At 28.6% G+C, this 13540-nt stretch overlaps 4 protein-coding genes across 4 annotated transcripts; 2 read left to right on the forward strand and 2 right to left on the reverse strand.

The window, feature by feature from the left end:
* Positions 1–82: 82 nt before the first annotated feature.
* On the forward strand, positions 83–1636 carry LOC114370567 (uncharacterized protein At5g39865-like). The gene has a single exon (XM_028327954.1). It carries the CDS (start codon positions 234–236, stop codon positions 1341–1343), a length of 1110 nt encoding a protein of 369 aa, XP_028183755.1. The 5' UTR covers positions 83–233; the 3' UTR covers positions 1344–1636.
* Positions 1637–2532: 896 nt separating this feature from the next.
* On the forward strand, positions 2533–3979 carry LOC114370706 (cucumber peeling cupredoxin-like). The gene is made up of 2 exons (XM_028328098.1): positions 2533–2713; positions 3377–3979. Exons 1-2 carry the CDS (start codon positions 2533–2535, stop codon positions 3877–3879), a joined length of 684 nt encoding a protein of 227 aa, XP_028183899.1. The 3' UTR covers positions 3880–3979.
* Positions 3980–4853: 874 nt separating this feature from the next.
* LOC114371799 (RING-H2 finger protein ATL70-like) lies at positions 4854–5300 on the reverse strand. Its single transcript, XM_028329130.1, has one exon. It carries the CDS (start codon positions 5298–5300, stop codon positions 4854–4856), a length of 447 nt encoding a protein of 148 aa, XP_028184931.1.
* A 7159-nt stretch (positions 5301–12459) lies between these two features.
* LOC114369387 (putative RING-H2 finger protein ATL71) lies at positions 12460–13138 on the reverse strand. The gene has a single exon (XM_028326615.1). It carries the CDS (start codon positions 12994–12996, stop codon positions 12526–12528), a length of 471 nt encoding a protein of 156 aa, XP_028182416.1. The 5' UTR covers positions 12997–13138; the 3' UTR covers positions 12460–12525.
* Positions 13139–13540: the final 402 nt, after the last annotated feature.

The raw sequence follows: 13540 nt of genomic DNA on the forward strand, positions 1-13540 counted from the left end.
CATTTTTGGATTTTAAAATTCATTCAGCAAAAATTATAGCCGTTGCAACTATGTGACATCACACGCACAAACACTTTCTCTCTCTTACTCTGTGAGTAGAATCCAAGAAGAAGAAAATTGTTGGCACTCTCTGTTTTCACACTCTTTATTCTTTAACCCAATTCAGACAGCTAAGCCCATTTCAATCTTCTCTGTTTAGCAGATAATTCCGTTGGAAAATCTCAGGAAAAAAAATGAAGGGGGTGAAAGGAAAATTCCTGAAGAAGCTCAAATCCATCAAACCAATCCTGAAGCAAGATTTAATTCTCCAGATCAAGGCCTCAGATGGGTACGTCCATTTTCTCCCAAAGATTCCGAGTTTCAATCTGCATTCCCCGTTTGTTTCCCGAGAAAACAAGCCCGAGAAAGTTGTTCAGAGCTGCGAGAAAATGCAGGACGAACCCGAGGTGATCGACGTTGCAGAGCTGATGAAAGACCTTGAGGAAGAAGATGATTACAATGACAACAAAGAGAACATAGGTCCATGTTCACAGAAACCCCAACAACACCACAAGGGTGTTTTGCAGAACGGGAACAGAGCAAAAACAGATTCAAAACAGAGAGGGGTTTTGGAGGAAAAAAAGTCTTCACCAGAAAATGCTGACAATAACAACAACAGAAACAGCAACAGAAAAATCCCTTTGTTAGATACTGATGTTCCATCGTTCCGGCGGCCGGACTTGAACTCCGGCAGCCTATTCGATCCGAATCTACTGGCCGCGTTCGAGCAAGCCGTGAAGGAACATTCTAGAATAACAGAAGAACAGAGGAGAAGCAGAGTCGAAGAAGAGTCTTCACAGAAAGTGGAAGATGATGACCCTGACCCTTTGATGTTCTTTGAAGAGAAGTGTCCACCCGGGGGCGACGGAATGGTTATTTTCTACACCACGACACTTAGGGGAATCCTGAAGACATTCGAGGATTGCAACAAAATCCGCTTCCTCCTCCAGAGTTTCAAGGTTTTGTATTTTGAGAGGGACATTTCAATGCACAAGGAGTTCAGGGATGAGTTGTGGAGCAGTTTGGAGGGGAAATTAGTGCCTCCAAGGCTTTTTGTGAAGGGCAGGTACATTGGTGGAGCAGAAGAAGTTCTGAGTTTGCATGAGCAGGGAAAGCTGAGGAAAATCTTTGAAGGGGTTCCAATGGATTATTCTAATGGTCCTTGTGATGCATGTGGAGGGATAAGGTTTGTGCTGTGCTTCAAGTGTAATGGAAGCCACAAGGTTATGGCGGAAAATGGAGAGAGCAATCAGTGCCTTCAGTGTAATGAGAATGGATTGATTTTGTGCCCATATTGCTGTTAGCTTATGAAGAAGAATATCAGTTAAAGTAATAGAGTTTTATACTTAGTGTGTTCTATCCATTGTGATAGAGTTTGTACTTAATTGAATTTGTGTGAACTGGATTTTTTTTCTTTCTTTTTTTGGATAATGATCATTCTTTTAATTCTTTTTACCGGTGATAGGCACCTGCATTGCCTGTTTGTACTGTTCTTGGACCAATCTGAAGGTCCTTAGAATTTCAGATTCAGTGTGCCTTTTCAATGTATCTAGTTTTATACCTTAATAAAAGGATCCTACTTGTTGAAAGGTATGAATATTCTAGAGCAATTTCTTGTATCAGAAGCCAGGGGAATATCCTTCTTTTCCTTTGTAGTGTGGGCTAACTAAATTTTATTGAGCAAATTAGACCGGTTCTATGTGATTTTTTGAGATTGTAAACAATATTATTGTCTTTTTAAACCCTCTTATGTTTTTGATACATTACTCGTTTGGATACAGTACACTGACACAATGACACTCCCTCTTACCTAAAAAACACATAATATCATATACCCTCATCAGGAGAGTTACTATAAACGTTAAAAAGACAGTGATATTATGTGCAATCTTAAAAAGCTGAGTGTCGGTGTAATTTGCTCAATTTTATTTTACTCTCTAATCTTTCTTTTGTATGGATAGATGCATGCATATGCACAACCAATATATATGAGAAACAAGAAAACTACATAACATAGTCGTCACCAAGAAACTAAATAAGAATATGAGCATTATGCAGCAGCATAAGATCTTAAGAAAAATAAGAATGCTGAGACCTTTGTTTTTTATTAATGAGGCATTGAAACAGTTGCATGTTGAATTCCAGTTATTGTATTAAAAACTGTAATAGAAAGTTTCTACCACTCGTTACCTGGTTCATTATATCTTGGATAGGTTTCATCTTTCCAGTGTAGTAATCACCATAAATAAATTCATAACCCGTTTTAAAATAGTCAAAAGACATCAGTTCAACAAATACAGTTTAGTCTTATTCTCTCTATAACGTTTAACGTAAAACCATCAATAAATAAATATTAATATTCCCCCATCACCTTTAAATGTACAGTTACATCTCTGGATGGTTTAATTTGCATGCCAAACATTTTTAACATCTCTTTCTCCTGTTCCTCAATTTTTAGTCTGTCTTGTTTCCTTCTTTGCTCAAAAGCTCAACATGTTGCAGCATCAAAACCCCTTTGTTCTTTCATTTTCGGCATTGTTTTTAGCCTTCTTTTGTCACTGTTCCGCTACGACATTCACAGTGGGGGATTCAGCAGGCTGGATTATTCCACCATATCCAACATACTACAATAATTGGTCACATTCCCAATTCATAAGAGTAGGCGATTCTGTAGGTAAAAGCCTAATGAGAAATGCTCTTATATTATTTTGGAGGATTATGTCTTACTTATGCTTTGATATATTTATGGTAGATAGAAACATAGTAGGATAGTTCAATTCCTTCCTTCCAAAAGATCTCAAATTTGCTTCTCATGGCTATAAAATATCACTTCTAAAACTGTTGTATGTTTTGAATCTTCTTACATTATACTCTAGCTTCATTAAGCAGGTTATTTAAAAAATTAATTTCTTTCTAGTTTTATGTATGTCATTTGACTGCTTGGAATACCATTCTCTTGATAATCATATATCATATATTTCACATCCTTTTAAAAATGTGCATTTTATATTTGATAAATGATGACAACATACAGGTACAGGTACTTCCAACACTATGTTTATCTTCATAAAAAAGTACATTTGATATTAACAATTTAATTTGGGCTAGAGCACATGGATTTAGATCCTTTAAAATGTACAATAACACACTATATAGAATAAAGGATCTGTAATCGATCTTATTATCAATTGTTTAACTGTCTATTTGTTTTCTTTGTCTTCAATCATTCCAAAGGTTGGTGGAATGATGATTGCTTGTAGTTATATATATGTACAATACTTGTTATTGCTAAATTTATCATATGGCAGTTCTCATGAATTTTGATATGTTAACACAGAATTCAAGTTCGATGACAAATTCTACAACCTAATTCAGGTATCACAGAAAGAGTACGAGCATTGCACATCACTTGAACCTCTAAGGATATTCAATACTAGCCCAGTAATTCTTCCACTGAGGGAGAGAGGTGTGATGTTCTTCATATGCAACATCCCAAACTACTGTTGTCTAGGCCAGAAGATTGTGATTTCTGTACATGAAGGTTCCATAGAAAAACCCCCATCACCATCACCATCACCTTCTCAAGTGCCAATCAATATCTCTCCACAACCATCACCAAATGCTTCTGCTCCTCAACCTCATGGATCTAGTGGCATGAGTAGCCCTCCATCTCCCACTACAAACACTTCAGGAGGTAATGGTGGGAATTCTCCTGTTCCATCTTCCACTCAAGAGGGAAAGTCTAATGCAGTGGCATTGGTAGGTGGGAAAAGTTTCACTGTGTCGCTGGGGCAACTTTTATCTGTGCTTGGTGCTTTATTTGGATTTTGGATTATGTAGGTGTAATATGCATGCAGGGTAAGTGCATTTTAGGCTGATTAGATTGATTTTATAGTGATTTGGTTTTCAATTGCGAACTCTCTTCATATGGTAGTTTTGTAAGGGGATATTTGGATTTTCTTGCTTGCTTTCTAATATCTTGGATTCCTTCAATGGAGGCATATCTAGCTTCTTTGTTTATATATATATATATATATATATATATATATATATATATATATATATATATATATATATATATATATATATATATATGTATGTATATTTCTCTATCGTTTTGTAGAAATACAAGATGCAAGGATGGGTTAATAAGTTGAAATAAGAACGAAGATTGTGACAGTAATTTTATATGCAGATATAATGAGTAAATAGTCACTTAAGTTTCAGATTCAAAAAAGTTAAAATTGCAGATTGATAATTACAATAGTCTAAATTAACACACGTTAAAGAACTAAAATAACAGTAAATAATTAAGTTAGTGGTTGATTACTCTATATATTTAAGCTAAGGAGTATTATTAAAAGAAGTTTAAGGGATACACAAACTCTTTTACAAAAAAGGTATCAACCTTGATTAACCAAAATATTTCATACAAGAAGATGATCAAAGCAGCAGTTTGAGAAGAGAAGGTAAAATTTTCCCTTCCAACTTTGTCTGAAAACCACAACCATGAATGGGCATTGATCAAATTTAACATGTCAAGCACCTCTCAACCACTATCCTTAAACATTACACCATATTTCATCAACTAAATAAACCGTAAAATCACATTCAAATGCCACACCACAAAGAAGAATTTTCCCATCAATTTTTTTTATTAGTAAGAATAAAAGACAAATACCAGTCGGTTTACAACAACTCATGTACCTAGTTAGATCCTCTTAGTTTCTTTCTCTTCAATTAAAATCAATACTCAACATTCAAGCTCCCTATATATTATAGAGTCAATTAAATATGAAACATATCCTTATTAATCATTCCAAATTTTTACATATATCTGGGAGTGCTATTGGGGTCCTACAAACCGGGCATGTCAAACTGATTCTCAACCAAGGATCAACACACTTGACATGGAAGAAATGACCACAAGCAGGAAGCACTTTCAAGGAATCACAATCTTTGTAATCCATCAAGCATATGGAACAACTTGAAGAGCTACTACTACTACTATTGCTACTACACAATTTAGCTTTGGAGAATTGAAGACTTGGATAGCTTCGTACATTGGTGTGATCTAAGCGTGGCTCGGGTGGCTCCACAGTGATTGTAGTGTGGTTGTTGTTGGAGTGTGTGGCACCACCAGGCACAGATGGAACAGTGCGTGGAATGTTATTAGAGCACACATATGCTGTGAGTGTAATTATAAGGGTTAGAACAATAAAGCTCACAAGCAATAGCGCGGTTTCCTCTGAACTATTCATCACATGATAAAATAGTTTATGTGAGGCTCAAGAGTATCTATGCGCAATGTGGATTAATATATATATGATTTTGTTAATGCTTAATTTGCGTGATAGAAATCCTATTAAGGAGTTACCTTGAGCATTACCTATTAATTTTCTCAATTTTTATATTATGGGAAGTCTATTTTGTTTGCAGTCGCTGCGTACCGTATGGTTATATAATAAGTTGAACGTTCAAGCTGATATATCTTCATGATTCTTATGATCGATGGTGACATCGATCTAATACGTATTTCACAGCATTCTAAGTCAAAATTTAGGGGGCGATGTTCATATAAAAAATATGAATCTTCTTTTGTTTTTATTTCGGTATTAATATTTATTGCGAATGAGTTTCAATAGCAATCTTGGTGGAAAGTACATACTAAACTAGATTTTAAATCCCTACTTTGCACGAGTTTGTTTAAATTAAATATTTTTTATATTTATATTTATTTTTCAATATATATTTGAAGAAAATGATTAGTTAAAATTTAACTTAAACATATGTTCTCTTAAAAAATATTAACCTATTGAAATTTATTATCATTATTTTTTCTCTAAGTAATAATAATGATAAAATACTTATATGAAATGTATAAATTCAAAAAGAAAAGATATAATAAATATGAATATATATATATATATATATATATATATATATATATATATATATATATAATGGTTTCAGTTTGAATGTTCATTTATTTATTTTGGATATTATGTAAACATGTACTTGAATTTTGTCTATTTATAATTAATAATTTTTAAATTATTAATTATTTAAAAGGATAGTAAACATGTACTGTTGAAATAGTGTTTTTATTAAAAAAAATATTATTTTAAAAGGATATTTTTAATCATTTTAAATATATATTTAATTAAGTCATGTTATATTTTTTAGGTTTATTATATAATATTGTTGAAGTTTTGAATTAGTTAACTTTGTCCCAACCTAAATTAAATGCTCTCAAAAGTAACGTGTCTTATGTGTTTGTTGTTGTTATTTTTATATTTTTAAAATTTATTTATTTATAAGAATTATTATTTTTATTTGATAAGAATTAGCATGATTTTGAAACTCGAACTGGACCGGTCGATTCGACCAGAAACCGATCACTTGCTCAATCTAATAGGTTTTGCTTAAAACTGTTTTTTTTATATAAAAAATTCAAAACAACATATTTTTGGTTATAAAAAAATATTGAACTTAGATATTATGTTGGATTAGATTTGCCATATGTTATGGCTTATAACACTTTTAAGTAAATTTTTTTTTATCAATTTATGCATCTTATGTTATTTTTTGTCCAATGTCACAAGGATATTACATTAAATCATTAAAAAGAAATAGGTTGTTAAGATCGATTTGATCCGGGTTGAACCCTTGAACTAGTATCTTCCTCACCGATCAGTAAATCTAATGACCGGTTCAGTTCTGACAATATTGAGAATTAGCATATTTTGCATGCAAAATTTATATATTTTAATTTATCTTTTATTATTTATAATTATACGTCTTACTAATTTTTTAACGTTGCTTATAAAAAAATTCTTACATACTATATTTTCATATATTACTGATTATTATGTTTTTTCTCATTAATTTTTTTAAAAAGATAACATTATTAATAATAACTACACTATTATTATATATTCGAAAATTATTTTATATTTATGATATGTAATGGATATTTATTATCTTTTAAGATTTGGATTTATAAAAATAAAAATCATAATATTTTATAATTGATTATTAAGAAAAAGAAACTAATTTTTCTTACTCGATCTTCTTCTTATTGGTAGATATTATTATTATTATTATTATTATTATTATTATTATTATTATTATTATTATTATTAAAGTTTGAATTTATAAAAAAATATAACGTATAAAGTTATATTAAGTAAATTATTTAAAATCCTGTTAAGTTGTCGGAAGTCACAACTTATTACCACCCTAAACCTTAAGATTGTTCATGTTTTAAACGTTGAGCTTTTTATAAAATAAACTATATAAAGTTACATCATTCTTTTAAATCACGAATTGACCGTTAAAAATCTGTTTTACATGCATGAACCTGATTTCAAAATATTTATTATTAACTTAATTATAATTGTTTAAATAAATTGTATAATAAATATAATTAATTTTAGACATTTAATTTTCATTAAATATAATTTTGTGTTGTTAATTTTATTTGGTCTTACCAGGATTATGCATGAATATGATTTTAGAAATATATTATAAATTTGATGGATTAATTATTGTTTTAATTCGTGAAATTGAGAGGTTTTTTTAGGTCCTGAATTTTAAAAATATTTTTTAAGTTTTTGAGTTTTGATAAATTGTTTTTGTAGCATATAACACAATAAATTGACACATTATGACAGTTCTTAACACTTTGGGGTGATTTTTTAATACTTAGTGACAATTTAAAAATGTAAAATTAAGCGGTTAAAAAATAAAAAATGATTTATGACAATTAAAAATCACCATAAAATATTAATTAATTATGTTAGTGACAAAAAAGAACAATTTGTAAAAATTCAGAAACATAAAAAATAATTTTATATTTTAGAGACTAAAAAAACACACACCCAATATTCAAATACTAAAACAGTACCTAGTTGTGCTTAAAACTAATTTTGGTAACAAAGATCAATTTTTATACTTATTTTAAAAGTTGTTAAAACCAATTTGGAAAAAAATGACTAATTTTTTTTTTGAATTAGTATTTTAAAACTATTACAAAGTGTTAAAAATAAAGTTTTAATTTATTACATTAGGGACTAAAAAAATAAATTGTTGAAATTGAGAGACTAAAAAAAGTTTTTAAATTTCATAGACTAAAAAAATGCATCCCTTGAATTCAGGGACTAAAACAAATAGGTTAATTATAATAATTAAAATTGCATCATGATGAGTAGCATTAATATGAGTAATGTAATTTTTCATTAAATATATTTTTTCCGTTAACAGAGTGCATGAATTTGATTATTAAAAGTATTTCAAAATTGTGCATAAATTATATAATAAAAGCATTAATGTGAACAATTTAAATTTTCAATATATGTATTAAGGAAATTTTTTTTAATTAGATCAGGTATTTTATTTTGCTAGTGTATGCTAATTAGATATACAAATGAATATAAATGAATTCTCATTATTTTATTTTGCTATTGTATGTTAATTAATTAGATATTTAAATTTCCAATAAATGTGTTTTTTTGTTAAATCTGTGCATGGATATGATTTTGAAAAAGATATTTTAGATCTTTGGATAATTCTATAATAAAATAGTATTAATATGTTAAAGATTAATATTGTAAAGTTGAACTTTAAAAACGTCAACTAAAAAAAAATAAATTATGCGCAAAAGGAATAAACAAAAAATATGATTTGTTTTTTAAGAGGTTGTGAATGCATGTATCCTTGCCGGCAAAGTTCATGTTGCATGTAATAGACTTGTATCATGTTGTAGCTATCTCTCTTCTTTTACTATCTAAATTCAAAATGAATAAAAAATGACTTAGGTTTAATTGAATTTTATAATTTGATCAACATTCACAAATCAAAAAATATGGTCAGAAAACATACTATATCCATGCTAATTTGAGTAAATAAAGAGATATATAGCTCTCTATCAATTAACACCGTATATGTGTTAATTAAAGTTTTCTTTTGAAAAATGTTGACAGTGTTCGATAGTTACAAAACTCACCTTTACCATACTTTTTATACGTCAAAAGGATAACAAATATATTAATTTTATATAGAATTTGCTACTCTTCGTTAGTAGAAATATCTTACTTCTTGACGGCATTGTTGCAACGTGCAACAAGCAATTGTTTGTTGAGAACCGATGCAAGTAGTTATAATTTGCTAACAAAGTATAAAAAAAGTGAATAGTATTAAAAAATTGTAAGCAAGCAAAATTATATGAATCACATTCTACCAATATTTAAATTAAATGGTACGACTGCCCACACTTGCTAGGACTATCATTTATGGCAGGCACTTCATTCCGTCTACGCTTGGCAATATTCTTGGATCAAATATTTATGTAAATGGGTCAGAGGATGCTTTGGATCTTATATAATCTGTCAAGTATCCTTTTTAATGACCAATAATTAATTAATCAAGGAGAGAGGGTATTTAATTAGGATTTTAAAAAATTAAAAGAGTTTTGAGGTATTTAATTAAGATTTTTAAATAATAGAAATTATAAGTCATTTGATATTCAATCAAGATTATAAGAATATTTTAAGAAATTTAATAAAATTGATTGATATTTAAATAAGATTTTTTATAATTTTAAAAAAATCTTTTGGTATTTAAAAAAAATATATTTTGATGGATTTTAATAGATTTTATGAGATTTTTAAGTATAAAATATATATTAAATAATTTCACAAAAACTTAGAGATTTCATGATATTTTCTTCTTTTTTTTTCCTTTCCCTGAATTGACATGCTTTCATCTTCCATTACACTAATCTCTTTGTCTCTTTATTGAAAGCAATGGTCATATTCAGTCTTAAACTTATATAGTTATACCAAAGGAGTTTAACTAGTTGATTGAGCATAATATATGAATGTTTTAAATTTTTTTCTTAATGTGTTCAATTCTTACAGAAAAAAAAATCCAATATACTTGTTTCATGTTTTTAATTTTGAAAATTAGGTCCGTTGAAGATTTCAATAAAATGACATCGAATTTTTTTTATAGTTGACTATTACAAATTTAATTATGGTTTAAAAAAATATTTAATATATAATTATAAACATTTAAGTAAATATTATTTTTAAAATTTTAAAATTTAGCTCTATATAGATACTTCAAAATTAAATGCTATTTTTATTTATTTATTATTATTCACTCAACAAATAAAGACTATAATTTATTTAATACTTGACTAAAAAAAATTGCTATTTATTTTATTAATTGAGATCTTATTAATATATATATATATATATATATATATATATATATTTAAAATATGTATTTTTAAATTTAATTACGTATTTATAAAATAATTAAATATATTATAATATACTTTTCTTCAACAGTATAATATGTTATTTTATTTAAAAATCCTTATTTTTAATCATTATTGTTCATGAAATATAAATTAAATTAAAAAAATAATCATGTGTGTATATATTTTTTAATTTATCCTTAATTAATAATTAAAATGAAATATTATAATCATTTTAAGAAGCATTAATTGAATAATTTAATCACTCGTTAATGTTAAATTTGGTGAAATTCAATCAACGGCTACTATTAATTGTAACTTTCGATCAATGGTTCAGTTCATGTTAATTTATGTGAAGTTAAAATAAATCAATAAATGACGTGAAATTAAAATTTCAATCTGATGAGGGCTTAATGTAGAAGATGGATAGTTTGGTCATGTGTTATAAGCATTTATACTTTTTTCCCCTCCCGGACACGACTGTTGGTTTAAAGTTATATCTCATTTTCCAAATTATCTTTTTAATCATTCTTGTAACTTTCTTAGGTCTTTGTAAAAAAAAATTATACTTATACGATCTTCCTGTGATGAGAAAATTTAAAATTTTAGAAAATTTAAAATTTTAAAAATTTCAAATAGTTTTGAAATTCTTTTATTTTTAAAATTTTGTGTTTGGATAAAAATAATTGTCAAAAAATGAATGCAAAGAAAAGATACGATTGATATGCTTCCAAAAAGAATATTGATGCGACATGGAGAGTCGCATGGGAATCAGAACACAACGGCGTACACCACGGCACACGACAGCACTCTGTCAACAATGCAAGACATGATCCAAACCCTCCACGTCGACGACCACCTCCGCCACGTGATGGGTAACGACGATTGCTCTCCTTCCTGGCGGATGCAGTTCTATGTGTCCCCCTATGTCCGCACCTGATCAACGCTCCACGAGTTCAAACTATGTTTTTTGAAAAATAAGATCTTCAGCGTGAGGAAAAGTCGTTCGAGAACATGATTTCAGAAACTTTGTGAAAGAGAGGAAGAAGGTTATAAAGGAAATACAAAAACGTTTTGGAAATTTTTTCTATCAAGAGAATTTTAATTTATCACCTTTTAAAAGAAAACTTAAAATTTTATATTTTTAGTTGTTTAAAATTCTGTTTTAAAATTTCAAAAATTTAAATTCTTCATAAAAAGTTCAAACAATTAATTTTAAATTAAAAAAATTAAATTCTATGATAAATTATTTTCCTTAATTAAAATTTTATATCCAAACGCACTCTTAATTTGTTAGCAGTAATACTTTTAATTAAATAAATAAATGTGAATTCTTTTATTATATATTTATCAATTATATGATTTATTTTAATGATTTTTTTATGAAACCTTTAATATTTAAAAGTCAATGTAATTAGATCCTGATAAATTTAAAGTCCAGTAAGATAATTTCATTTAAAATGATAAATATTTTAATAATATTTAATTTGTATATTCACAAAACTTATACAGTCTGATATTTTATTTAAGCATTTATTTTTTCATACATTTTCAATGTAAAAACCTTTATATTATCAGTTAGAAATCATCCAATAAATATATCTTTTAAAATAATTATTATAAAATATGGAACGTTATCATACACAATAATTTATAGTTGAATTATAAAATAAAATAAAAATTTATACTATTGGTGCATTTTAATTAAAATACTTATTTAAAGTAAGCAAGTCACTTGCTACTCTATTTAACAAGCATTGTTTATTTATTTTAAAATTAAAGAATATTCATCATGACACTGTAGAATATTTGAGATGTTAACATTCAGTCAAAAAAACATTAAAAATGGAAGAAGCTAAGAAAAAAAGTAATACAACAAAAAGTAACATAGAATAAGGGTAAGAAAAAAAATCATGTTGTAGTTATTAGTTATTAATTACTCTATCTACACGAAACCATGAGTGCTGCTGTAGAATACTAAAAGAGAGCAAAATTGTGTGCGCACTATCATGAGACATCAGAGTCGCAACAGGTCATTGTGCAATTCAGCAGAACAATTGATCGATCAAATATATGGTTAATTAATCTTCCTAAGTTACAACCTTATATATATATATATATATATATATATATATATATATATATATATATATATATATATACTGATTTAACTAATATAACAAATCTTCTACAACAACAAAGGAGAGATGTGATCCCCAATACTAAGCATGAATAGATGATTTTCTACATATGGGACAAGTTGAATGCAACCTAAGCCAAGGATCAACACAAGCAAGATGGAAAAGATGGTCACAGTGTGGAAGCAACCTCAACGTGTCACTTTCTTTGTAGTCACCTAAGCATATGGAGCAACTAGAAGAAACAACACTTGATGAACTTGAACCCTTCTCTACTTGAGAGTATAGCAGCTTTGGATACCTCTCAAAACTTTTGTCAATCTGATGAAGCCCTTGTTCAGCTGAGTTGTCTTCTTCTGATGATCTTGCATGGCGAGATGGTGGAATACCAGCCAAAATGTTCAGCATGTTAGGACCACGAGCCATGCGCAGACGCACACATGCCAAAGCTATGCTGACAAGTAAGAAGATCAAGCCAATTACAAAAGCTACTCCATATGTGAACTCACTTGGGTCAAAACCGTTGTTCTCCTTGTTGTTGGTGCTATTGTTCATCTTGGATCGAAAATTTGGAATGGGTTGGGGTTAATTTGTGGAATGAAATTGCTTAATGTGATTCTTAATTTGGTGATTTACGAGGTTTAACAAAATTTGATGAGGTAGGAAATAGCATCATATATAGTTTTTCTGGGGGGTCAACGTTTGTACATGTCTTTTTCATATTTCATGTGTTAACCCTCTTTTAATTTAATTTTGTTAATTTGTTAGTTGGCTTCTCGTTCTGCGAGAAATTTCCTACGGTGTGGACATGACAAGGACTTTGTGCAAAGCTAAATTCTCTCTTTATGTGTGACTGTGACAACTTTATATTCAATTAGTTCTGAACCATTATCAACTGAGAAAATTGGAAGAGTAATTACACTAGAGCAGCCAAAATTCGAGACTATAAAACATTATTTAAATTGATAATCACTAACGACTTGTACAAGTTGACCATATATACATATAAATGTATTTAAAAATACCAACTTTGCGTGTACGGGATTGAGGTTACTGTTTTTTTAGATCTAGTGCGGGTTACAATTTGAAGCATTCAAAA

Source organism: Glycine soja, chromosome 10 (genome assembly GCF_004193775.1).
Source record: "Glycine soja cultivar W05 chromosome 10, ASM419377v2, whole genome shotgun sequence".
Taxonomy (NCBI): Eukaryota; Viridiplantae; Streptophyta; class Magnoliopsida; order Fabales; family Fabaceae; genus Glycine; species Glycine soja.